Genomic DNA, 25487 nt, shown 5'->3' on the forward strand with positions numbered 1-25487 from the left:
TTTTTAATAAATATGATCTGGGTTTTGTCAGTGGCGCTGTGTCACTGGTTGAACCTGATGAACCACATCCAGTCCTTCAGCGGGGATATGGAGTGCCGAGCTGGTTCGGACATGTCTGCGTAGTAGCTGCAACCTTCTCCCGACGCTTACAGCATCAGAACCCCGTCTTGAAGATGGGGAAGTGCGGCATCACGATGTCAAAGACGGTCCTCGTCTTTCTGAACATGATATTTTGGGTAAGTCGTTGCATTTCGGACGGATTTGAAAAATGCGTCACACATTGCGCTGCAATTACTAGCTCTGCTAGCTGCGTCAGCCGAACCTTTGTTTAACCAGGGTGGGAAGCATTTGAATTGACAGAACATATGCCACTTATAGCTTGGATTTGCCGGTTTATCGCTGTCGACGCGTTCTTAAACATGACATTGCGTTTTCATAAGTTTAAGACCTTTATTTTAAAAAGATAGCGTTGTTGCTACCGAAAGCCAATGGTCACTATTTTGACCCTGCCCGCGCACGGTAGATTAAAGAGCCTCGAATAACGCCTTAGTATACGTGTTCATGTTTGCCGTCTTATCCGGTTTAAAATGTCTGTTGTAAATATTGTTGCCAGTAATTCTGCAGCGTGGTGTAAAATGTGTAGGCAAAAAACACTATAGACACTATACAATCACCATATTTATTCACCTCATTATTGTTGATTAACCAACACAATTATTGTTTTGTATGTATTCTCAAATATCCCCTGATGTCAGTCCAGTGAAATGTTTGTTTCCCCTGCAGGCAGCTGCTGGCATCCTGTGTTACATTGGGGCTTATGTCTTCATTACATACGACGACTACGATCACTTCTTTGAAGACGTTTACACCTTCATCCCAGCAGTGACCATCATTGGAGTTGGAGCTCTGCTCTTCATTATTGGTCTCATTGGATGTTGCGCCACCGTGAGAGAAAGCTGCTGTGGACTGACAACGGTCTGTAGGGCTGTTTTTAGCTTGGATTAATCCCATAGCGTTCATGTGAAAAAGAGACTTTATAGTATTGTATTTAGAGGGAAAGAAACACAAACCAATTTAATTACTTCAGTGCCTGTTTTTAGCTGCCATATGGTATCATGAAATCATGCTACATAGGTAGCATCATGTTAGCGTAAGGTTCTCTGACAAATGTAGCAAAGAAATTTAAATCTGATCTGAAAACTCAAACATGGAGCTCAGGATTCTACAGCTAATACAGAACATATGTTTTTGACTAAGGGAATGAAAGTAACTGATTGTGTTCAACTGAACTGAACCATTTGGTAGAAATGCAAATCTTGGTGTTCAAGGTTTCCACTGTCCTATTCAAATCTTGAAATTTGATCCACAGTTTGTCGTCCTCCTCCTGCTGGTTTTCGTGACAGAGGTTGCAGTTGTGGTGCTCGGATATGTTTACAGAGCAAAGGTAGGACATTTAAACCTGTCAGCCAGTATATGCTTGGTTTTTTTAGTTTTGTATATAATAATCACATATAAAGCCAGTCACACTTAGCTGTACAGTGTGTTAACCATGAATATATTTGTAGCCTACAGGAAATAAGTCATCAAATTTTCACTGAGTTTCGCAATCATTACTGTCTTCAGGTTGAAGACGAAGTGAACAGCTCCATCAAGAAAGTGTTTGATGAGTATAATGGCGTCAACAGCAACGCTCAGAGTCGGGCTATTGACTATGTTCAGAGACAGGTGAAGATACAGTTAGCTTTGTGTTGTTTCTGTTGACAGTCATTACAAATTTCTATTCTATTTATTTCTACAGCTTCAGTGTTGTGGCATCCACAATTACTCGGACTGGCAGTACACACATTGGTATGAAGAATCCAAAAACAACAGCGTACCCATCAGCTGTTGCAAATACATTGTGGGAAGCTGCACTGGGTCGCTCACTCATCCTGAAGATCTCTTTCAAGAGGTAAGAGGACCCTCAACTTCATCAAGCAGAGAGGCATTGTAATTAAAGCTGTTTGTAACATTGCACGCACGTGTGTGTGTGTGTGCAATGCAGGGGTGTGAAGCTCTGGTTGTGAAGAAGTTGCGGGAGATCATGATGTATGTCATCTGGACTGCGCTGATGTTTGCTGCCATCCAGGTGGGTATCATGGGTAAATATGTGTCAGCATGCATGTGGTTGGCATTTCAGAGGACACCTCACATTGTAGGTGTATAAAGTAAAGAAAGTTGCAATACAATATCCCAACAATGTAGCTGTTTCTTCAGAATTAACAATGAATCCATGAAAGCTGATATCTTGACTGTCTGGTATGTCTCTAGCTGGCTGCAGAATTGAAAGTAGAAGGCTGCAATGTCAATAATGCCAGATACCGTCTGACTGAATCTGTGTAATTTACCAAATTATATCTGAAGGATTCGACACATTTTGACAAAATGACTGTAAAAATATAACCGTTGAGCTCATGCTAGTGCTGAATTACAATCAAATGAACAGTGTTACATATGCAGGACTATAGAATGTCACATATTGCCAACTCTGATAAATTTCTCCTCTGTTTCCTTTAGATCCTGGGGATGTTGTGTGCCTGCGTCGTGCTGTATCGCAGAGTCAGAGACCCTCCGTATCAGCCTCTCTTTACAGACGGCACCTACGCATAGAGGAGGTGTTTCACCGCATCTGACGTGCAAAATGTACCTATGACACTGGTGAGGGAATGACAATAACCTATTTATCACTTAGTAAGAACACCGATCACACTGGTATTACATCCTTTAAATTAAAAAAGAGCTCTTCAGCAAATCCATAATGGTCAGTGTAAAGGAGGGGGGAGTGCATGACCTTCTTACCAAACTCAAACCTCTTTATTCATATGTGAAGTGCAATGTCAACAGGGTAGCTTTTTCTTAGTTTGCACTATGTGTAATGCTGTCAATATTTTGTATTTAAATCTGTCACGTAATTGTACATATTCGAAAATTCGATATCCTGTACATCAACTACTACCACAACTGGTATCACATTTCTGCACCACATCGGTTTCACTCCTCCGCTTTCACCAGCAAAACAGTAGAACTTAACTTTGGGACATGATGAGCTGGTATTTTCTCTGTTAGAAAAAACCCAAAACATTTAACCATCTGCAGTGCAATGAAAAGAGAAAATCGCTGTATTAAATGTGATTTTTTTCCCCTCCTTTGGTGTGCAAATAAAGCTCATTCACTTAATGAGCAAGGCGAATTTGTCCAAATAAAGTGGTCAAACTTTGTGGTGAGTTTTCATGAACTTGCAGGCACTTCAATCTAACAGTTACACCGTGACATTCTTTTTTATATTTAATAAATATATCTAAGACATGATTATGTGCAGCTTTGACACCAGCAACTACACATTGAAATGATGTAAAGGCAACTTAAAACTCAAAACATTTAGGGTGAGAGAAAATTAACATTTGAATGGCGCCAATATGTTGCCAGAGTGTATTAAACTTCAACCATTATATCAGGCCGGCTGTAAGGACAAAATCACATCAATATATGGCATGACTAAAATATATTACATCCCGGCCTTCTCAGGTTGACCATCGCTGTTGAAAGAAAAGCCTATCTTGATGAAGGGGCCTGGATATCTTACCGGACTACAAACATTATTTCCCCACATATTTACAACTCGCATCAAAAAGGTCTAAAAACGTAGTAGTTGCTCTTCTGTGCTTGTTAGACGTAACCGAGGATTTAAATCAAATCACCGTTATTCTTTGGCGAGGTAAGAGCCTGGAACCAGTCCGGTGCTGCCGTTCCTTTGGACCATCCACCAGCCATCGTCTCCCTGAGCCATGACTATTAGGATGTCCCCGCAACATAGAGAGAGCTCGTCTTCTCTCTAAAGGGGGGCAGGAAGAACACAGATCCCTTAGAGCGAAAGGGAACATTAAAGTGTTCTTCAGACAGCTGTGAAAGGGCAACTGACCTGTGCAGTGTAGTCGTAAACAGCAGTGTACTGTTCGACTCCCAGATTTTGCTCCTGAAATCCAGGGACGGAAGCGTAAACTCCAGACGTTTCTGCTGCAGAGGGATTACACAGATTAGCACCCATACCTTCAGTCATTATTTAGGTGAGTGTTTTATATTTGCATCAGTTATTGGGTGCATTGTTCATAAAGGACCTTTGAAGGCAGGGTGTCCGCCTGATTCAGTGCTGCAGATTTTTTCAGTGCTGCAGATTTTGGAAACACTGGAGGAAGTCCCCTGGAGCAGATTTGAAAACCTACAAATGGAGCCGGCAGTCAGTAACGAACGGCGGTCCCTCACAGTGATCCTTTGTGCAGTTCTGACCTTTTCATCACTTCCCCTACGAACCCCGCGGTGCCATTGCCCTGATCAGCATAATCCCTCTCGTAGTAATTTTCATAGGAAACTGGAGCTGTGAGGAAGTAATTCAACAAACCAGTGAGTAAAAAAAGCATCACGTGTGGCCCAAGGCCTCCGCACTTTCAAGATAACAGTAAAATTTCCACCATGGGATGCAGTCAATGCAAATCAGGGAGGGGGGAGGGCTTACCTGGGGGGACCGAGCCTGTCTGGCGCATGTCAACAAAGCAGTTGTTGTCTGTGGTGATGTCACACGTCTCCAGCGTTTTCCTCGCCTCCTCGTAACACTGGAAGAAAGAATTTCTCCAGATGTTTCAAACAAGCAAAAGCGTTCCCCGCGGCGGTCTGTCGCGGACGCACGCACCTCGTCGGCTTTGACGCACTGCATGGACAGATGGTTGCAGTGCACCCACAAAGCGTTCCTGAGGACGCACAGACGGTCCTCTTCCTGCTGCTGAAACATCTGACGGACACACGGGGATACACTTGTTGCCTTAGTTTTGTTATTACATGCATAATATGTGTTGCAACTGCGGATGAGTGAGTCACTCCGTTACAGGAAGTACTTGAGTGTCAACATAGCGTGGATTCGTGGCGACATCCGGTTTACCTCGCACGTGCTGATGTGCGTTGACTCCCATTCCTGACGAATGGAATCCAGCTGCTCGATGTTGGATATATACTGCTTCTCTAGAGGCAAAAACAGTATTAACAGCCCAAATGTACTTGCGACCTTGTCACACAACTTTCAGAATGTTTTTTTCGACACCGCACGGCAGCGACTGTTATTTCTGGATTCCCCACTGAAACCAAGAAGTAAATGTGGAAGCATTTACATCAAAAGCACTTCAGGTAAACCACAGAGGCCATGCATATTCTTCGTGCTTACCAGCTTCAACTGCAGCTTCTCTACATTGTTTGGATTTGTTGGCCATCTAGTGGGAAAGGACATTTTTTTAATTTCAGATCATTTTTAACACAACTTTTCATCACAACCTCTGCATTCGGTAATTTTTATTTTCTTCTTTTCTTTGTTATATCTCCAATCAGATTTGTGTTAACTCTATTTAACAGCACTACAGTGAACAATAGTCTTGGAAGTAACACTTAAACTTAAAAACCGACAGACGTTCAGGTGTAAAGTGAAACAACCACATTTGTCACTGCAGCTTCACCTTGTCAATCTGTTTGGGAGTGACCGTGGGTGTGTTGCTCAACTTTTCTGCCGTTTGCTCAGTTTCATCTGCCTCCCTGCACCGCTGCTCGTAAGACTTTTTAGACTGTTATGGAAACAGAACAGAAACCACACCAGACCACTGTCATAATGCTGCATGTCTATGAGAGGGCTGACTAAAGAGCATGTACCAGCATGTGTTGGTATAAAAAGTTAATAAAACAACACCGGACTTCCTTGTTCTAAAGATAACTTTTTATAGGGTTTTTTTCTGTAGAACTGTAGAAACTCATCATTACCTCCATTTAAACTGTCATTTAATCTCTACAAAAGCCAGAGATTTAGAAGAAATAATACAAAAGACGCAGCTCAGTGATCTGGAACAACAGCTGTGCAACAGTACTCATGATATGATGATGATATAATTAATCTCACATCAATCGTTTTCTTGTAGAGGGAGACTTTTGTTTTATGGACCTTCTCCATGAGGACTTCGTACTACAAAATAGTATAGACAACAGAATAGACAAAGTCAATCATAACTGCCACTTTCAGAATTCCCCTCAAGCAAAACAAAAGATGAAGAGTCGGCCAGAGGCACCTTCTTTCTCTGTTCCTTCTGACGCTCTCTGAACTGTTCCATTCTCTTCACCTCCTCCTTCAGCAACCCAGAGAGTTGTATGTGCAAGTTTCCGACGTTTTCAATTTCTAACGACACAGGTGAAACAAAGTAAGAGCTCAAATAGGACCGGTGTGAAGTGTTAAGCCTGGCAGTTGTGGTAACACAACCGGTGCTTACGTGCTTTCATTTCATCGAAAGATGTCCTCAAAGTGCTGTAAAACCAGAACCACACAGTGGGTTTATTTCTGAATGTGTCTTTGAATGTCACCTTCTGCAGGTGGAGAAAAATAAAACAGACTGACCAGATCTCATAAAGGCCCCCAGCCTTGCGGGCGATTGCGACCAACTCTTTGCCATATTTTTCCTCTGCTGATGCCCTAAACAAATGTGAAACCACATCATATTTTTGCCCCAGTTTTACCGATGCATGCACTCAATGTTCTAAGAGAACAGCCCACCTCATCCTCAGCAGCTCCTCCATGTCTTTACAGGTCCGACGACCATCATTGAGTCGCTGGCAAATAATCTCATACCCAATGTTACTGATGAAGTCCTCTGTCTGGAATCACAACACTCATTTGAATTTTGTTCAGATTTGCAGAGTAAAAAAGACTGTTGAGATAAAAATACACTTTATTTAGCTAGACAACACTTTTTCAGAGGTGTTACAAAACATGAGTCATCTGAAAGAAAGCCAATGAACGGTTAAAATTACAGGACTTCCTCTTTGGAAAGACTTGAGCTGAAAACTAATTACCGGTATTAATGTGCAAGTAAAATGGCTAAAATATAAAGTGTTTAGTTAACAGGATAAGACCAAAGTGCTTTGCTAGTCCATTAAGATGTGTCAAAGCAGGAAACCACATGGCAAGAGAAGAATGGTTACCACTAACCGACGTTGAGGTCATTTTTTCCTTTTAAAATGCTGTTCTACGAAAAACTTTGAATTTTGCACTGTATATTGGAACCAAATCATTGCTGTATAGACTATCAGCAGTCCTGGCAAACCCACAAAATTAGGAAAATGAAACAATTTTGTGATGACCAAAGTTCAATTTTAAGACAGACAAATGTTTAATACATCTTATTAAACACAAGTGAGAGATTATGTGACACGTTCCTACACAGTATAAAGTAAAAATGAGTACAAAAACCAACAGAATTACCAGAACATCAAGTCGAGCAGATCGCTCTCACTCACCCAAAAAGCATCTTTAAAGAGCAATGTCATCCTGACAATGGTTAGAATAGTCTCTGCTGTTAGACAACGAATCCACTCAGCCTAAAATCACTCCAAAACCCTTGGCGTCATGACAGACTGCGGCTCAACGCAAGTGAAAAGTGACTGTGACATGAGCAGGAAATGAAGCATCTGACAGCAACACTTGCTCATCCGATTTGAAAAGAGGAACAACGGCAACATGGCAGGATTAATAACCACTTCTGGTGTTCTTGTCAAAGAACAGAAATTCAATGTTTAAATACATCGAAACGTTTCACTGTCCCAATAAAGAGAAGAAAACATTTTGTTTTTGCAACTTCATCCGATAACTCTTACTAAGAGTAACTCTATAACTCTCTTATATGCGGTTGTTTGAGGGTGTAGTTTGGTGCTGTAAGCTTGTGTTGCAATGCAAATTTCTGTTATTTTGCCATACTGCTATTATAAATCCACCGCACGGAGATTGACAACTTCTGCTACTCGTGTCAAGGTGGAACACATTTCCAAGGATGTAACAATGTGTGACACATGTAAATAATGGCGGGATGAAAACACAGCAGAGTGAAGTGTGGTTATAATTCATCGTGCGACACGTGCAGCTGTCTGCCATAGTCTGTCACTTCACTGTTCAGAAATATTTCTTGATTCTTTAAAACTTCTGCCTCCGAGATCTGCCCGTCACCATCCTGGTCCATTTCTGCGACAAGGTGAACAGCCTGTTGATGACAAAAGGAAGTTGGAGCTTATTATACCTCCATGATGGTTAAAACAAGAGCTGGGGGAGGAATATTACTGGTGCGCTGTGGTCAGAGTGATGACTCAAGCATTCTGGGAGGATCTTTTTTTTCACGATGTACAATAATAATTTCTGTATTTTTACTTTTAATCATAACTTCACATCATTATTATCATTTTAAAAATCTTTTTTTATGGAATCGGCACCTCTTTTTGGTTGTGCCTCTTTGAAAATTGATACAGTACTTATGGTAGGTTTTGGAGGATAAAGGAAGGTGCAACCCTGTGTTATCTTCTTTACTTCTAAATGTCTTCTCTCAGGAATAGCTAAGTGATTTTTGGAGGTAACTGCACCCTCTCAAGGACTGCATTATTGGCTGTTTTATTTCAAATATTTACCTAAACCATTTCATGCCTCTTCCACTGTGGCACCTTTTTACATCCCAACACTTTGCTTGCATTGACTAATAATATAATATATTACAATTATAATAATTATTACTTTTACATTTTTTGTCAACAGAATGCAGGAATTTGCCATTAAGAGTTCAATCTTACCTCCTCTCTGGCCGAACCGTAGCTGTTGGGTGCGACCCAGCGCAGTTGCTCCTCTCTATTCAACTTGCCATCCTTGTCCTGATCGTAGAGATCCTTGAACCGTATGGTTTCTTCCACCTCCCACCTAGATGGCGTATCTTCTAGTAGAAGAATAAAACATTAACACAGCATGTTAGAGTGCACAGTAGAGGGAACGGTAGCATCATTTCAGTTTCAAAGCAGCCTTCTTTGCCTCACCATCGCCACGGATGTCTCCAATGAATTCACTTAGACTGACAAATCCATCCTTATCTCTGTCATATTCAGCCAACACATCTTCTATGGTGAAATCCTTTACCAACAGAATGGTGAATGTTTTTTTAGGGGTGCATGATTGTGTGTAGTGTTGCCAGATCAGGATTAAAACTCAACTCACAGCCATTCGATCCACTTCTGATGGGTGAATAAAGGCAAGAAACTCTGTCACATTAAGCCCAGATGTTCCATCTGCATCAGCAAAGTCGAAACGCCTCCTCTCCTTGAGATGAAGCTAAATGAAACATGAGCTTAAATTAACATATTAAAGTTAAATTTATTGAGGAATAATGTGGTTATTGAGTCCTTTGTGAAAGCTACACATACATATCTGAGTGACTCTTTCTCTGGATCATCAGGAGAAGCTGGATCATCAAAACTAATGAGCTGGCCGTGACTGACTGTGTTGTACTCTTCCCAGGATACAACACCATCTTTGTCAGTGTCAAACTCAGAGAATCGCTCTTTTGCATCATCCAGAGCATATTTTCTGTACACGTGTTGAATCCAAGCAGTCAGCTCCTCTGTGAAGAAAAGGAAGCACGCTCAATCACAGATTCACTTCCAGATCAGTTGCTGAAAGAAATAATGCATACTTTACCTGCATTTAGCAGTTTATCAGCATTTGTGTCAATCTTCTTTATAATTTCCATTATTTTTATTTTCTGTTCTGCTGCACTAAGGTTCTTTATCTCTTCAGTGTCCTGCAAGTGGATAAAATGAATATAATTAAGGAGAGAAATATGAGTTGGTATTTTTAATTACGTCTTGTCGACCTCATCTCCAAGTAAGACGTTCATGTCATGCTCAGGGTTGTGCTGCTGGCCAATATAATGATCATCATCTTGATGTTTATGAGAGCTTTGTCCAAACTCAAAGTGAAGTACTAAAAACATTAACAATGCAGAGGACACCATCTGTGGGGAAAAAACAGACAATTAACAGTAAGAATGACCAGGTCTGAATTTTGTCTGCAGTATAATAACATGGTGCAACTGTGCAGCCTGGCGGTCAGCCGTAGTTCAGAGAATATGTGTAAGACTAGTCCTCTACGAGGAAAATAGCCGTAGTGTACGGGAAAGTGCGTCTTAAATTAGCACAGTAGTGGTCACAAAGCTTAAACATTTAAATGAACTAGTTTTATTTATTTTTTTGACATGCTTACATTCACTCATGGGTATAAACCTACTAAAAGCTTGTGACAAAGCAATCGGGAAAATAAAGACATGTAGGCAGCCCTGATAACACAACACAACAGCGTTAGCAAGGCGCCAAAGACGACATTAAATGTCAAATGGTGAAGAATAATGATGTTTTGTTACCGTGGAAAGTTCCTCATAAATGTTATGTCGTTATGTGAGGTCAGTTACAGAAAAACGTACTTCCGGTATTGGATTCCAAAATAAGACTGTGAAGGTAAGCTTATATTTGCAGACGGTTGTGCCATTATAAAATATGTTTCTTTCAAATATTTCCCATTTTAGTCATCTATCTATCTATCTATCTATCTATCTATCTATCTATCTATCTATCTATCTATCTATCTATCTATATCTGATTCAATATGGTCAAATACATCAATAATAAAGTATTTCAGATATGTGGATGCATTTTTCTTTTAGATTCAAAGTTTTTAACACATTTATTTAGCCTTAGTGTGCAATTTCCTACATAATTATACGTTAAACACAGGCAAACTTCGAGATGTTCAGCCCCAAATGATATATTTTGAAAGCCGATTCTTATCCTCTGACTGATATTCACGTGGTTTATACATCCTGCTCGTTCTTTACGGTTGCCATGGTCGACTACATGAAGTCCCGCCCAATGTCAGATAGCAACCCCTTGGCCTAAATTATACCGAACACGATTGGCTGATGTATACGTCGCGTCATTACTACTGCAATTTGATTGGCTAATGTCAATGCCAATTCAAAATTTTAGCTTACACACTTCCTGCCGTTCGGTTGTCCTCACTGTCGTATATTGTGACATGAGTATATTCCACCACCACTTACAAGGAGATAACCCTGACCGTGAGCATTTATTTTATACGTATAAATCATTGAACATACTGTGGGTCGATGTCTAAAGACACCCGCCATGATGGCCGACGGCGTGGTACCGGACAGCACCGTGTCGGCCCGAGAACCAGCCTAGGAATGGACGGTAGGGAGAGGTCTGGCAGCAACAGCTCAGGATCCTCGCATGGAGGGGGCAAAAACAAGAATTCACCTTTATCAGCATTGAAGGTACGTGGGAACCTTCAGTCTGTTTTGGGCCGGGATTTGGAATTGAATTTAGTGAAGACGCCGAGCGGTACAAGGCTCTTAGAGGCTTGTCAAAATCTGTCAAATCATTATTGGGTTAGCTTACCTGCCATAGGTGTGTTGGCGGAATCTCCGATTACCCAATCAATTCGTATAATGCCAAGCAAACAGGTAACGGGTAAGGTAGGTTTTTTTTTTTTTAAACATGTGTTCATTCCATTATTAATGTATTTGAAAAAACTAGACTTGGCAGTGTGTCCCCCTCCCCGCTAGTGCATATTCTTTCCAACTTTGAAAGTTGTAGCATTTTGTAGGCAAACCACGTGGAAATGTGCGTTTTGTCCCCAAGCAAACTCTGACTCATGGAGTGCCGGGTCCAATCAGATCTACAGCATCACCATGTGTGCATAATGCGTGACATGTATTCCTTTTAAACACACACACACACACACACACACACACACACACACACACACACACACACACACACTCTCTGTTTCTAACCCCGCAGCTACACTGCCATCACTGGCAATACGGAATTGGAGGACAGAGCAGCAGGCCTGTTGTGTTCACATGACTGCGCAGTTTTGTGGAAGATGGAGAGAGAGAGGGAATGAGTGTGTGGGGGGCTCTGGTGCATTGTAGAAATGTTTTAAATTTAGGATGCTGCACACAGATTGAAAGCCGAGGAGAGTGGCAGGCAGATGGACAACAGCAGGCAGCGAGTCCAGCCTAAGAACTGCTGGTAAATCAGCACTGGGAGCTCTGGTTAGATTTCACCGACTACTTGGAAGACAGCGTAACTGGCAGGCAACTGAGTACTTGTTTCTCAGTTGTCACTAGCAGAGGAGATGACACAGCAGGCCGAGTTGCTATAGCAGTCTGGGCTACACAGTAGAAGTCTATTTCTGTCCTGCTGTCAGATGTCACCTTGCACCAGTGCCCGTCCTGGACGGTAAGGGGGAACAGGTTGCCTGAAGTGGACCGCACAAGTATGTCAGATGTGGATAACGACGTGGAACCTGCTTTCAGGCTTTACTTCTATTCTGTATGTATCATTTTAGTTATTTTCTAGGTTGTCTCTTGCATTTAGCTTCATGGTATTGAGTTTTTTTGATACTTGCATGCTAATGACAAATCTTATAGCTGATTTTGCACGCAAAGGCTGCCCAGACATAGTGCACGATTTGGCCTGTTTGTATTTTCTTTAGTAGCTCCAGACCTCTGGAAGTTCCTGCAAGCCTTTATTTCTTCAGGCTTTGCCCTCAGTTGTAAGCAGCTAATGTGTTCTCATGGAAACAGATCGGCCACCTGGTGGGAGATGATGCATTGACACTGGCCCACCTCTTATTAATACACTGTTTTAAGCTCTGTGTTTTTTGATCTGAACTGTCTCTGTATTCTTATTCTCTTTGGCCGAATGAAGCCACAGCCACTCGACATGTAAAGAATTTTGCTCGCCAAAAGTAGGTCAGCTGTGTATCACCCTTGGGGACATTAAATAGCATCAGAGTCACACACGCATGCTGTGTCTGCGTGTGTGACTCCCAATTAGTCATGTTCACATTATTCTGCTACAGTTGTATTGTTGTTAATATACTAATAAGATTGGTTAAACACTTGTAGTGTGTAAACACGTGATTCCCTGGATTATTTGAGGTGATGATGCGTGGTTATAACATGTGTGTTGTAGTGTGTGTCATTTTGGTAATTGTAAAGTGGTAGTAACGGGAGTAATTCATTTCCATGTTGTTTTCTAAGCAGCAGAGGATCCTTAAAGAATAACTTCAAAAACAAGCAATTTAACTGTTGGATAATTCTTCTAGACTCGTCTCTGAAATTTGACGAGCAAATTTGGTCTCGGTTAACCTGAGTGGGAAAAATAAATAAATGCTAAATTGATGTTCTGTTGCTTTAGAATATGTCACCAATCTGATTGACGGTTAATGTTTTTGGACACTGTCACTGTATTTGGTCACTGATGATTATGATTGTGGCTAATTGGGCAAAGCTTTAGGCAATGTTGTTGCCAGGTTCACTGATGCATATTCAATGTGGAGGTCAACCACAATGTAATGAGGAAATAAGGTGGGTAGCGACTGTCTGCCGTTGGCTATTTCTAGTTACTGTCTTTGCCTGTAGAGTTACTAGTAGTGACTTCCACCCTCGTGTGGTACAAAATGACAGAAATGGTTTATTTTAATTCATTTTATTTATGTTTTATTTATTCATTTTATACTTTGTTTACTGTTTTCTTTTCCATTTATAATATTTAGTTATGGATTCAGTAGAGGTTTATTTTTGGTTAATCTTACTTTTAGGTGAAGTGTGAAAAAGATTGTTGGTGTTTCCACATGAAAATTTAAAATTTGCTGGCGAAAACCTGCAAGGTTGATGTGTTGAATCTGTTCCTCCCACAGGCATCGTTTCAGCGCTCCAACAGCCATGATAAGGTGAGGAAAATAGTAGCTGAAGAAGGCCGAGCTGCTCGAAACCTCATTGCCTGGAGTGTTCCTCTGGAGAACAAAGAAGAGGAAGGTTTGTGCTTCCACATGACCCAAATTATTACATAATGTGCATGTTCATGTAAGATATTCATATCAATTGCTTCACACTGTTGCCATTTCCTTTTCCATAGCTTAACATGCATTAAAATGTTCATTGAAATCACATATTTGGGAATGCTGCAAAAGAGATACACTGTTACCGATGAATGGCGTGGATGCTCGCCTAATGTTGAGTTATCAACCTTCCACAGTGGATTCTTGCTGTTTTCTTCAGTCGGAAACAGCTTAGTCTGCAACTGGTTTCTGGTTCTTCTAAAATGAGACTGTGTTGCTCAGTAACTCCAGTGGAAGTTTTAATAATCTGAAATCAGACAAATAATGCGATGATTGTGTGAGTCAATCTTACCCATATTTAAATGATAACCATGTAATGAAACAACAGCAAGTTTCTTTTTACAAAGATTAAAGGCATCAACAATGGCAGCAACAAATATAGTATTGTACAGTAGTCTATTTGGAATTTGATAGTTTAATGGATGAAGATGGTTGTCTTTACTATCCACCCACTATTTCATTAGAGTATATAAGAGCAATGATGTTGTCAAAGTGAAAGAAATTTGATGCTCTACTTGATTTTGTAATTTTTGTGATTATTCTGCTCTCCAATTAAAAATGTACACTGTTGATCATGATGGATCAGCTGTGTTTGGGGGAGGTTAATTCAACACAATTGCATTTATACTTTAAATTCGATTTATTTTTTAAAATTTATTTTCTAATAAAATGTAATAAGACAAATATGTGGAAAAAGCAGATTTACAATTTAAGATAGGTTTTCAATAACTATTGGTTTATTATTTCAGCTTTACATATACACAGACACACACAAAAACACTTTTGTTCTGATATATGTTCAAATATATGTACAAAATAAGCCAAGGCCAATGTGTCAAAAAAATTGGTTAATTTTTTAATTTTTCCTTTGATTTAAGAAAAAAAAAAAATTAAAAAAAATGTGGGTCTGTGGGACCAATAATTCTAAACACCGTACACCGTAAATCTCTTCTACACAGCAAAGGCAAAAAACACCAGCGGCAGCTCCAAGGCCCCAAAGATCCACTCTGCTCATCTCAAGAACAAAAAACAGGTGAGTGTATCGTCATTGGTCCATAGGGGGCGCCATTCGCCAAGCTAAAAGGCAGAAATACTTTTACATTAAAAAAAAAAAAACTTTTTTCCGGAACTCCTTTTTCCTGCCAACCACTGAAATCCTGGAAATGATAAGATCACCTCTGACTATCAACACGATGAAGTATAACTATGAATGCTGATCAGTAGTGTGTAGATATTTAAGATTCGTTCATTTTGGATTATATTTAATGCAGTTAAAAGCAGTGCTTTGGTTGCATTGACATTTTCTTCGATCTTTTTTTTAAATGTCTAAGACCAGCCTTACAGCTGTATCTCACCATGTGCTATTGTTAACTGCTATAATTACTTTTTCCAAGCTACTGAAATGATGTAAGGAGTTCATATGTTAATAGGGATTATGGTCTTCATAACCAGAATGTAACAGAATAGTGGGACTCGGTCTATTAAATTTTCTTGCTTACTCATGCAAAACCTGCAAATGATACTTTGCATTAGGAGAATGCTGTGGGTAAGAATGTTATATGCTGTAATTGTGTACGGAAGTGAGGTTATGTATAAATATTGATCCTCCTGACTGGTTTAAACGTTTTACTTCCTGGTGCACTCTCACTTGAAACCACTAAAGTAGTTATTTTGATAGGGTTTTTTTTTTGCCAAATCAAACATGCATGGTAAATAGTATAAGACATTTTATATTTCTTCTCTACCTGCATGCAATAATAAACACTCTGCTACATTATACATAACTATACATACAGTATGACTTTAGTTTTTTGCTGTTAATGATAATACTGTGCTTGTTTCCACAGAATGTGGGCGTGGAACACAAAATTGCACTTGGAGGCTTGTTAGACAAGGGGGCAGAGAAGAGCCCCTCTAAAACCAGGCAGCCCCGCAAAGTGGACCTGCGTGCGCGCTACTGGGCTTTCCTCTTCGACAACCTGCGGAGGGCTGTGGACGAGATTTACGTCACTTGTGAATCTGACCAAAGCGTTGTGGAATGCAGAGTGAGTGTAGGAAATAGTGTTACAGAGGTCCGAAATGCAAACTTGACTTGTTTAATATGTGGTAAGTAAATGCTGTCATCGTTTGTGGCCAGTAGAGGGAGACTTTGAGGTCGCAACAAAACTACACAGTTCACATTCTTCTCGGTCTCTGCTTTATGTCAGAAGGGCTCGCTGTTGAGAGAATTATCACAGGACTCTCTTTTGACCTGCCTGGACTGACAGAGTATAAACCATGCTCTAATGCAGTGTGCATGTTGTTGGGCTTTTACCGACGTGGTTTTGCCCACTACAACCCCCATTTTTGGCCTTTTGTGTTACATGAAGCACATTTTTGATGGTGTTATTTTGTGTGTTTTTGTCTTAGCGCAGGGCTAGTACTGTGATATTGCTCAAGGGTGCACTGGTATGATACCGCTGCTCTTTTGTTGTATTGATTTTTCTGCCATAAAGCATTATACTGAGAGCAGTCCCGGTGATAATCTGCGGTCACTACCAGAGCCCAGTTCCCTGCGGTGTGGTTGGCTTACTGCGTGCCACAGCACGGCTCCCTGTGGTGTGATCAGCTTGTTGTCACTCGACTTGTGTCTGACATCTGGCCAGTCAGTGTATGCTTTACATCACATAACCGTATCTTCCTTCACACTAATGCTCTCTGATGGCCACAGCGCTGGGTGCTGTTCATAATCCCCAATCCCACCCAGTTTGGTCTTAATGGGCACTGATTGATGATGGAGTCATCTGGAGAGAAGCAGAGTGCTCTGATGTGAGCCTCAACCACAACCCCCACTGTAGCCGTGAGAGTCTGCCTCAGAGCTAACAAATGTGGAAGCTAAACATGAGGATCGATGAATGTGTTTATCACAACTCCTCTTGTGTGCACTTATTGTAAAATTTGAACAAGAACCTGACTCAGTTGTTGTGTAAGAGCACACACTCCCTGTATACACAAATATAATTTAAGTTTTTATCTGATCCATTAGACAAATTGCCAGGTGAAAACCTGAATGTATCTTAGTGTTTTAGTATCAACAATGGAACTAAAGCAGGTGTGTTTTTTTGCGAATTATTGAAGTCACTTTAAGTTAAGCGGTAACTATTCGTCCCAATGTATGTACGACTGCAGGCTTTTACTGCCCATCCTACTTAATGTCATTGCCTCTAGAAGGTTAAACATTTTGTCATACCTCATGAAATGTTATGTGAAGTTTCTATTTAGGTAAGTATGCCTATTAACACGCTGAAAGCCACTTTATGGTGCCTTCACTCATTGTTGATTCTTCTGAAAACCTGTTTCCATCTCGGCCTTCATTTCCAAATGAACACCAGGCTGGAGCGGTGGCGTCTGCCTGTTAACCAGCTCTAATCAGCAGACCTGCTGCTGGACACATCTTTCACTTGCCTGACTTGTCTATTAACTAAAAGCATGGTGAAGCTTTACTCTCAATTACCACTCCCTCCACACTCCCCATCAATCAGCTGTGTTCGTTCCATTAGAGCCCTTGGAAAAAGCTTTAGACAGGCCACCATCACTGCATATCCAACACCTCCAGGCTGATAATAAAAATCTGCTTTCTCTGTTTTTCTTCAACTTTTCTGTCTCATTGCATGTGAACCGGAGAGGGGGGGGGGGAGGGGGGGGGGGCATTTTATAGTTGCTAATAACAATATAAAACTTGTATTTTTAAATATGCCAAAATATTAGTTATATAAGTCTTCAACCAATCCATAATTTATTTATTTTTTGGTGCAAAATCATCCCTTTATTGGTGTGCGTAATGTGCTTTTTTCATGTTAATGCTTACCAATTCTGAATGTCATTATTTGTCATAATTTCAGGAGGTTTTGATGATGTTAGACAACTATGTCCGTGATTTTAAAGCCCTCATAGACTGGATCCAGCTTCAGGAGAAGTTGGAGAAAACTGATGCCCAAAACAGGTGATCCTTCTTTCAGTTGTGTGCAATTTTGCCAAATTCTTTTTTATGTATACTAACTTTGTAGAGCTCTAAACCCCCAAATTCCATTTCTTGAATGTGAACATTGAATCGGTTGTACTGGAAAAAAATTCTGATTCTCTCCTTCAGACCCACATCTTTAGCCTGGGAGGTGCGTAAAATGTCTCCAGGGCGCCACGTCATGCCAAACCCATCTGCAGACAGGATGGTTACTTCTCCAGGGGCTCGTAGGGCCCTCAACTTTAGGTCAGCTCAAACCTTTTCTGCCATTAACCCTGTTTCTAAGGAGTAATATCCAACCAGCCAGGACCTCCCATCACTGTTATATATTTGAAGTTAGTTTAAAGATCATCAGAAAATACCCATCCACAATTTTAACCGCATTTGGTTATTGAACAGTGAGTATTTTAAATGAATTATTTGTGTCTTTTTTTTGTAGAGGTCAGAAAGATGCACACTATTATCTAGCAATTTAGCCATTGATACCGAGGCATTTGTGTAATACTATTAGCTGAGATTCTGACGCATTGGCTGCAGAAAGTGTAGATGAAAGTATCAGTTAAAGAGTGCTAAACCATCTATTCAATATGTGCATCGCACTGTAATCGGATGCTGCAGGAAATGGATATTGATCAGGAGGAAGGTCTGTTGTTTGCTTTTGGCCCATCCTGTCAGAGTAGACAGTGCTGTGTTAGATAGGCACAAGTGTTCTACATTGTTAAAAAGTGGGAGGGACTCGCGTTAGATTTGATAGAGTAACGGACTCATCTAACAGTCCCATCTTCTGAGGGTAGAGGCTCCGTCATACACAAGCTTTTTAAGAATAATGTCTGTTTCATTTTTCAGTGGTCCCCCACCTACGCTTGCTGCAGCCCGGCTCTCACACCCAGGCCCCAGTTGGGCAGATCGAGTGAAATGCTCTCAGTCTGTAACAAACTCCAATCAACCAACAGCGGCTGTGGGGGAAAAATTGGGTAAGAAGTCTTTGTGGGAAGATTTTTTTCAACAAAGTATGATTTTTTTCACAACGAAAAATGTATCTGTAGCTTGTAGTTCCTCACCGTCTCCATGTCTCATAAAGTGTTTGATGTGTTTGTTAGGTAAAAAGGATGCAGAAGGCTGGGAGACTGTCCAGAGAGGACGGACTGCCAAACCCCGCTCTGCCACATTACTAGGGAAAGTCTGTCCTGATTTGGCGCACGCTGCCCCAAAACGAGAGCGTCCCAAGTGTGAGCAGCCGCATCCACCACCTCAGGAGAAGCAGTTATCCCACACTCGGTTTCCTGTTACTGAGGACACGACCATACCAGACAATGAGCAGAAAGTCCTTGCTGAGCCCAACCCTGCAGAGAAGGTTGGAAGTCAAGAGAATGGGGACATGATGGAGGTACTGGGGTTCAGTACTTTGTAATGTCTCTGTCTTCTGTTTGAGCAGTCCCTGGATATAAATTATTCACAAGGAGCAGAGTAATATTAGACCATTTTACCAGACCGCATTTGTTTTTGTTTTGGGGTTGATGGCATTCATAGACAGACTGTCCAGACAGGCATATCAGCTTTAAGGCGATTGATTGTACACTGACATTTCAGAGGCAGAAAATCCATTTTCTCTCTCATGAAATAAATACTCTCGATGTCACAATACACACGTGGTAAGTGTGTGTGTTATAGCCATCAGTCAGTTTTGAAAGTCAAATCAGTATCCTTAATCTGTCCACATGTTCTGATCATAATCAGATTTTAAGGGCATGTTAGTTCCTGCATGCTTTCTGTTTTAAGCTATGTGTTAAGTAATGACTGGTTTGATTGTTTGGTTCTCATGAATTGCTTGTCACGTGCATGAATAATTTGAGATTGCGTGTGTTTGTGTGTGACTGTCGGTGCAGCCCCCAGCAGAGAGTGCACAAGACTCGGGGCAGTATATCGACGAACCCTGTGAAGACGCGCCTCCCCTCATAGCAGCTCTTACCCCATCCCAAGCCCCAGAGCCCAACCTATCCTCAGCCACAGGCTCACCAGCAGACATTATCTTATCAGTTCCAGCCATGGTCCACTCTACATCCCCAGATCTTCCCCAGACGGATGGATCTGGTGCCCTGGCCTTGGGGGACTATGGGGCTGAGGGGGGCGCGTCACAGGGCATGGCCGCATCTGCTCCAGGACTGACAGAGACTCCCATGGCAGCGGTGAAACTGGAGAGTATGCTGGACCCCACAGAGCTTTCTACTGTGAGTGCTGAGAGATGGAGGAGCAAAGGGGAAGAGGGAGGGGGTGGTGGTGGTCGTGGTCAAGGATTCCCCTAGGGTGCTTTACCGCCTAAACAAAGTCAGTCTTAGGAAACCTCTAGACCAAATGAGCCTTCAACACTGTGTGGTGTTTTTATAGTACAGTTGTGTGAAGAATAGCAGGAATAGATCACTCTGAAAAATATCCCGTTTTATTTCATTTGGGTCTCTGCAGTATTTGGAAGATCACATGGCCCACATCAGATGTTTCAGTGTTATCAATTGTGTAAATCACCTCTCTAATATTTAAGCATTTCAAATGACAGAGAAAGAACACCTTTAACATCATTCCACATCTGTAAATGGTTTTTTTTCTCATAGATGATAATAGCACTTTTCAGGTAAATGTCTTAAACACTGACACTAGGCACAGAGTATAAAATAAATGACCTGTATAGTAAGCTGTTAGTCTTATTTTTTATTGCTATATCATGGTTCATTTAAATAAGCAAAAATATTTAAGAGGTCACAATAGAACAGCCATCAGTTGCCTTGTTCCACCATCTCTTCATCCTCACAGTAATATGTGACCTGCATGATTTGAATGCTTCCTCACTCGTGATTCTTGTGATGGTTGTGTGGTTCAAGCTCTTACAGGGTTGGGTTTGGTGTTCCATTGTTTGTCAGCCAATCATAAATCAGCACAACTGCACTGCACTATGCATTATCGTTATGCTTTTTCGCATTCACCAATATTTGCCAGATTTCTATCTCCAAATTTATTTGATTTTTCAATTCAGTACTTGTTTGCACAATGTCAGTATTAATGAACTGTGTGATGCTGCATGTATGAAATGGACTTTATGCTGCCGTTAGCCCCAGTCCATGGCAGAGGTCCTTGCCAAGAAAGAGGAGCTTGCTGATCGTTTGGAAAAGGCCAATGAGGAGGCAATTGCCAGTGCCATTGCTGAGGAAGAACAGCTGACCAGAGAAATCCAGGCTGAAAACAATGATCTGGAGACTGACAATGACTTCTCTGTAAGATAAAGCATACCTTAACCACTATGGGCTTCTTTGATTCACTTTTTACTTCATTGTTAACAACAAACAAAATATTCTTTACTGTAGTCTAGCATCAGCAATGGAAGCTGTGGAGCCAGTGTGGATTGGAATGACATGCTGGCAGAATATGATGGTATGTGGCTCAATATGGACGTTACTCTTTAGACTTGACAATAATTGTTGTGTCTTCCATGCTTCACTTGTAGCCCATGAGTCATGGCGTCAGAGCAGCTCATGGGGGGACATGGTAGAGGAGGAACCATCTCGTCCACCTGGTCACGGAATACATATGCATGAGAAACTGTCCTCACCATCACGCAAAAGGTTTGAACTCTATGTAGAGGTTTTTGTGTTTGGTATAAATCTGCACCATCGTAGTTGTTGGAAAAAAAACAATTGATTCGTTTTCCTGTTTTGGACAGAACCATTGCAGAGTCAAAGAAGAAACATGAGGAGAAACAGCTGAAGGCGCAGCAGCTGAGAGACAAACTCCGTGAGGAAAAGACACTTAAACTGCAGAAGCTGTTGGAGAGAGTGAGTGAGCTATGCAAAGTTGACAGAAATGACTTCACAGAACCTTCAAGCGATCCAAGCCCAACCTGATTCTCATTGAGAGGTTTTGTCAACACACTCCCTGATAGAATCACAAATTATTCTAACTCCCTTCAGTCCCATCCAGGCCAGTTGGCTTCAGACAGTTTTGAGAGAGACCGTTTGGCCAAAGTCAACAGCCTTTCATGAAGTTTGTTTTTGTTTCTTAGGCCCTGGCAAGATTAGTAGATCTCAGAATCAGAATAAAATAAATATACAAGTGAGGTGTATTCATATTAATTAGTTTGTAGACTAGATTAATTGCACATGAGTTGTCTCTACTGTAGTTTTTTGTACTATTTTTGTCACTCCACTGTGTCCCTGTTTTCTCTACAGGAGAAGGAGGTGCGAAAATGGAAGGAGGAGCTGTTAGAGCAACGCCGAAGGATGATGGAGGAAAAGTTATTACACGCAGAATTTAAGCGAGAGTTACAGCTTCAGGCTATTGTGAAAAAGGCTCAAGAAGAAGAGGCCAAGGTAGAGCTGAATATTACCTGAAAAGCATCAACTATGTACATGACTGGTTGTCTGTATTGTATACCTTTCAGTATTTCTGTTGCATACCTGCACTTTTTGTTCTCTGTTTAGCTATATCCTCATTTGAAAGTGTTTTTTGTACAGGTTAATGAAATTGCATTCATCAACACTCTTGAAGCTCAAAACAAAAGACATGATGCCCTCGCCAAGTTAAATGAATATGAACAACGCCTCAATGAGCTGCAAGAAGATAGACAGAGGAGACAGGAGGAAAAACAGGCCAGAGATGAAGCTGTGCAGGTGTAACATAAATATGTGACCCAGACTATTTTTTTTATTATTGAAATGTGACATTTATGCATTTTGTGCTACTGCTGTAGGAGCGTAAACGTGCCCTGGAAGCAGAGAGGCAGGCGAGGGTGGAGGAGCTGCTGATGCGGAGGAAGGAACAGGAAGCTCGTATTGAACAACAGAGGCAGGAAAAAGAGAAAGCCAGAGAAGATGCAGCACGAGAGCGGGCCAGGTCTGCAGAAACAAATCCCCAAAATGTGGACACAAAGATAGCTGCATAATTTCCACTGTGAATACAACCTCTTGTTTCCCCTAATTGATGGCTAGTGATGGAACTCACAACCTGCGGTGGAAAAACACAACCTCAACATCATTGATTTTTAATGTGATTTTAAGTTTAATAATATACAGTAGATTCAAGTACATGTTTTTTATTTTACATCTTTTAATTTCTAATTTTACAACATTAAAACTAGAAGAATAAAGAATGGGGAATATAGATATTTCTCAAATCTGTATTTTACTGTTTCTTTCTAGAGACCGAGAAGAACGCCTGGCTGCCCTTAGTGCTGCTCAGCAAGAAGCCATGGAAGAGCTGCAAAAGAAAATTCAGATGAAGGTAACTTCACAGCATTTCACAAATGGCCACAGTACTAATATTCAGTTTCTTATATGAGCCTGTGTATTCTACCTGGTGTCTTCCATAGCATGATGAAAGCAGCCGTAGGCATATGGAGCAAATCGAGCAGAGGAAGGAGAAAGCTGCTGAGCTCAGCAGTGGTCGACATGCTAACCCAGACTACGCCCCCAAACTGACACCATATGAGCGCAAGAAACAGTGCTCCTTATGCGGCGTGGTGGTATGTACTCCACGCATCATCACATGTATTCTGGTGTCCACTGTTGTACATACACTACTATATAGATAGATCGAAAATCATTCTGAACATGATGTATTTTTCACAAAATTCCAAGATAAAGAATAGCCTTTTTTCTTTTTCAATCTCATCATACAGTTATTGGATGTTTACGCACTTTGGTTAACATATTAACACTTGGTGTAACATATTTTCCCTGTTCAGTTGAGGTTTGTGATCAGCTCATGGGAGAATCTGATATTTGCCCAGATGTACCGTAGTTGCATTTAAGCAGAAAATGGGAAATAGAAATATGAATATAATAGAAATAGGAATAGAAAACTAGGATTAATATCCTGATTGCTTTCGAATAGATTGCACATTCTTTTCATTTGTCTTCTAATTAAGGTAAATAGGTGTGACAGTTCTTTTACTTTGAATTTTCAGTCACCTCTATATGTACCAAGCATTTAATTATGCTGATTGAATGTTTCAATTTGCATAGATTTATGAGTAAGCTTGATTCTCTTTAAAAAAATTCTATGCAGGAAATGTACAAGTTGACAACATCTCAAACTAGCTATGATGGCAACAAGGGTGGGGCACCTTCAGTGTACGAGTCAGCATCAGATAAAGAGGAGGGTTGGGGGCTGAAAGAGGGAATCTTGTTAAAATGTTGGATGACCTTGGCCAACATCTGACACCAGAGATCATAGATTGGTCAGGAGCAAGCACTTAATTTAATGACATGAAACACAGACCTTTCTAAATGGGCTCCTTTCCAGAGGTTTGAGAACGATGTTGTGTCTTGCACACCTGCCTGTTTTTGTGGTATACTTGAAGGTTTTCATTATGTTCTTGTAAATTTCATTTGTAGCAATAGAATAATTCTATAAACTATGTTTCACTTTAAATTAAAGTTAGATAAAATAATCGTTTGCGGTAACAAAATTGAACTCTATATGTAACATGTTAACTTTTTTTGATCTAAGATGTAAGTGGTGTTCACTAAAGCCAGGTTCTGTCCCCTTGACGAGCCCTTGAGGTATATTGTTTCACATGTGTCCCCTGGGTCCAATGTGGACTCTTTCCTTCCTCTATGTCCATTGTGTCCACTGCAGTGACCTCTGACCGCTGTGTTTATGTTGGCAGATCACCTCAGAGGTGCACCTGTTCAGCCACACCAAGGGCAAAAGGCATCAACAAGCAGTCCGAGACAGTAGCAGCATCCAAGGACGAGAGCTGTCTGATGAAGAAGTGGTACGCACCCATCTCGCACCTTCTCTGTCTATGTGAATCACACTGACACACAACAGGAACAAACACCCACTGCCCCCCTGCTGTTCATGATGCGTAAAAAGAGAAAGGGATACTACACTTGTCTTTTATGACACGGTCATTATTATTGTTCACGCGTCCCTTTTCACTACCACCGCTCTGGTGGAGGCATTGTTTAATTGTAAATGGGCCTTGAAATGCACACAGTTATGGTTCAACGCATCAACAGAGGGGTGACAACACCCCCTTGACTCCAGGCTGTTTTGTCATGAAGCCCCTTCCACAGGAAGGCAGCTCGTTAATGCAAGGTAACCTCTCCGGCTGCAATATGAGATTGCCTTTTCAGCAGTGCTTATTGTGAAGCTGACAACTGTTGGTGCTATATGCAGCACCTTTGGCCCATGCCGCTCCTCCATTCAAAGCTTATTTCAGTGGCGAGTAATTGATATATTTTCCTTCCTTTTTCCTCTTTAAATGATGATTTTTCTTCTGTGTGGCAGTGTCTTGAACATTGTAAGCTGGGAACACAAACTCTTGACAAATTCACCACTACATGTTTAGATAGATTATGATTCCCCTTATCGTTTATGTGAAAACACATTTTGGTAGAACCATTTAATTTAAACCAGTAATAACTCATTTCCAAATTATAGTTCCTTACATCAGCCTATAATGACATATCCATTCTACCATTTAGACTTATTCTAGGAAGCTGATCGGTATGAAAATATCATTATCACATCACTGCTGTAAGGATGAAACCGTATCACTCTCGTCTCATATCTCATAGCAGCCTCTCTTCAAATTGAAAGTCTGCTGTACTTCTTGGGCCTTGTCACATGATAATCATG

General features: G+C 41.0%; 4 protein-coding genes across 9 annotated transcripts in view; 2 read left to right on the forward strand and 2 right to left on the reverse strand.

The window, feature by feature from the left end:
* Window positions 1-34: 34 nt before the first annotated feature.
* LOC101079290 (tetraspanin-3) lies at window positions 35-3255 on the forward strand. The gene is made up of 7 exons (XM_003967432.3): window positions 35-236; window positions 784-975; window positions 1370-1444; window positions 1624-1725; window positions 1799-1951; window positions 2045-2128; window positions 2557-3255. The coding sequence occupies exons 1-7, from the start codon at window positions 174-176 to the stop codon at window positions 2647-2649; spliced, it is 762 nt and encodes a 253-aa protein (XP_003967481.1). The 5' UTR covers window positions 35-173; the 3' UTR covers window positions 2650-3255.
* On the reverse strand, window positions 2839-7495 carry LOC101065355 (proline-serine-threonine phosphatase-interacting protein 1). 2 transcript variants are annotated; one of them, XM_011607352.2, is made up of 15 exons: window positions 7357-7495; window positions 6614-6714; window positions 6458-6532; window positions 6333-6367; window positions 6135-6241; window positions 5969-6031; window positions 5535-5639; window positions 5249-5294; window positions 4970-5049; window positions 4724-4822; window positions 4550-4646; window positions 4324-4411; window positions 4155-4255; window positions 3959-4050; window positions 2839-3871 (listed from the first exon to the last, which is right to left on the reverse strand). In XM_011607352.2, the coding sequence occupies exons 1-15, from the start codon at window positions 7384-7386 to the stop codon at window positions 3740-3742; spliced, it is 1251 nt and encodes a 416-aa protein (XP_011605654.1). In that variant the 5' UTR covers window positions 7387-7495; the 3' UTR covers window positions 2839-3739. The 2 variants fall into 2 exon arrangements, with proteins under 2 accessions (XP_011605654.1, XP_011605653.1); XM_011607351.2 differs by having other exon boundaries at window positions 3959-4053.
* rcn2 (reticulocalbin 2) lies at window positions 6771-11492 on the reverse strand. Of its 2 annotated transcripts, XM_011607349.2 has the most exons (9): window positions 11341-11492; window positions 11040-11167; window positions 9741-9881; window positions 9566-9668; window positions 9292-9488; window positions 9086-9199; window positions 8908-9001; window positions 8671-8810; window positions 6771-8093 (listed from the first exon to the last, which is right to left on the reverse strand). In XM_011607349.2, the coding sequence occupies exons 2-9, from the start codon at window positions 11067-11069 to the stop codon at window positions 7950-7952; spliced, it is 963 nt and encodes a 320-aa protein (XP_011605651.1). In that variant the 5' UTR covers window positions 11070-11167; window positions 11341-11492; the 3' UTR covers window positions 6771-7949. The 2 variants fall into 2 exon arrangements, with proteins under 2 accessions (XP_011605651.1, XP_011605652.1); XM_011607350.2 differs by lacking the exons at window positions 11040-11167; window positions 11341-11492 and adding an exon at window positions 10287-10374.
* scaper (S-phase cyclin A-associated protein in the ER) overlaps window positions 10918-25487 on the forward strand; it is a 42005-nt gene continuing 27435 nt past the window's right edge. Inside the window, exons 1-19 of one of the 4 annotated variants that reach the window (XM_011607348.2) lie at window positions 10918-11216; window positions 13655-13772; window positions 14815-14888; window positions 15703-15900; window positions 17737-17837; window positions 17985-18101; window positions 18702-18829; window positions 18956-19242; window positions 19742-20083; window positions 20957-21118; window positions 21209-21275; window positions 21349-21466; window positions 21565-21676; window positions 22070-22210; window positions 22355-22510; window positions 22591-22733; window positions 23039-23120; window positions 23209-23361; window positions 24511-24618. In XM_011607348.2, the coding sequence (XP_011605650.2) occupies window positions 11049-11216; window positions 13655-13772; window positions 14815-14888; window positions 15703-15900; window positions 17737-17837; window positions 17985-18101; window positions 18702-18829; window positions 18956-19242; window positions 19742-20083; window positions 20957-21118; window positions 21209-21275; window positions 21349-21466; window positions 21565-21676; window positions 22070-22210; window positions 22355-22510; window positions 22591-22733; window positions 23039-23120; window positions 23209-23361; window positions 24511-24618 (2775 nt within the window). In that variant the 5' untranslated portion in view covers window positions 10918-11048. Of the gene's footprint in view, window positions 11217-11708; window positions 12283-13654; window positions 13773-14814; window positions 14889-15698; window positions 15901-17736; window positions 17838-17984; window positions 18102-18701; window positions 18830-18955; window positions 19243-19741; window positions 20084-20956; window positions 21119-21208; window positions 21276-21348; window positions 21467-21564; window positions 21677-22069; window positions 22211-22354; window positions 22511-22590; window positions 22734-23038; window positions 23121-23208; window positions 23362-24510; window positions 24619-25487 lie in introns of those variants that run through there. The other 3 variants (XM_029842384.1, XM_029842385.1, XM_029842386.1) reach the window with 3 other exon arrangements.

The sequence above is a fragment of the Takifugu rubripes genome, chromosome 9 (genome assembly GCF_901000725.2).
Source record: "Takifugu rubripes chromosome 9, fTakRub1.2, whole genome shotgun sequence".
In the NCBI taxonomy this organism is placed as follows: domain Eukaryota; kingdom Metazoa; phylum Chordata; class Actinopteri; order Tetraodontiformes; family Tetraodontidae; genus Takifugu; species Takifugu rubripes.

Coding starts and splice junctions, on each gene's coding strand:
- LOC101065355 (XM_011607351.2), bottom strand. CDS start 7,386: ATGACATTGCTCTTTAAAGATGCTTTTTGG. Junction 6,368..6,457: donor GGGGGCCTTTATGAGATCTG/GTCAGTCTGTTT, acceptor CTGGTTTTACAG/CACTTTGAGGACATCTTTCG. Junction 4,256..4,323: donor GTAGGGGAAGTGATGAAAAG/GTCAGAACTGCA, acceptor CTCCATTTGTAG/GTTTTCAAATCTGCTCCAGG.
- rcn2 (XM_011607349.2), bottom strand. CDS start 11,069: ATGGCGGGTGTCTTTAGACATCGACCCACA. Junction 9,200..9,291: donor AGAAAGAGTCACTCAGATAT/GTATGTGTAGCT, acceptor TGTTTCATTTAG/CTTCATCTCAAGGAGAGGAG. Junction 8,811..8,907: donor TGGAGACATCCGTGGCGATG/GTGAGGCAAAGA, acceptor TTCTTCTACTAG/AAGATACGCCATCTAGGTGG.
- LOC101079290 (XM_003967432.3), top strand. CDS start 174: ATGGGGAAGTGCGGCATCACGATGTCAAAGACGGTCCTCGTCTTTCTG. Junction 1,445..1,623: donor GATATGTTTACAGAGCAAAG/GTAGGACATTTA, acceptor TACTGTCTTCAG/GTTGAAGACGAAGTGAACAG. Junction 2,129..2,556: donor TGATGTTTGCTGCCATCCAG/GTGGGTATCATG, acceptor TGTTTCCTTTAG/ATCCTGGGGATGTTGTGTGC.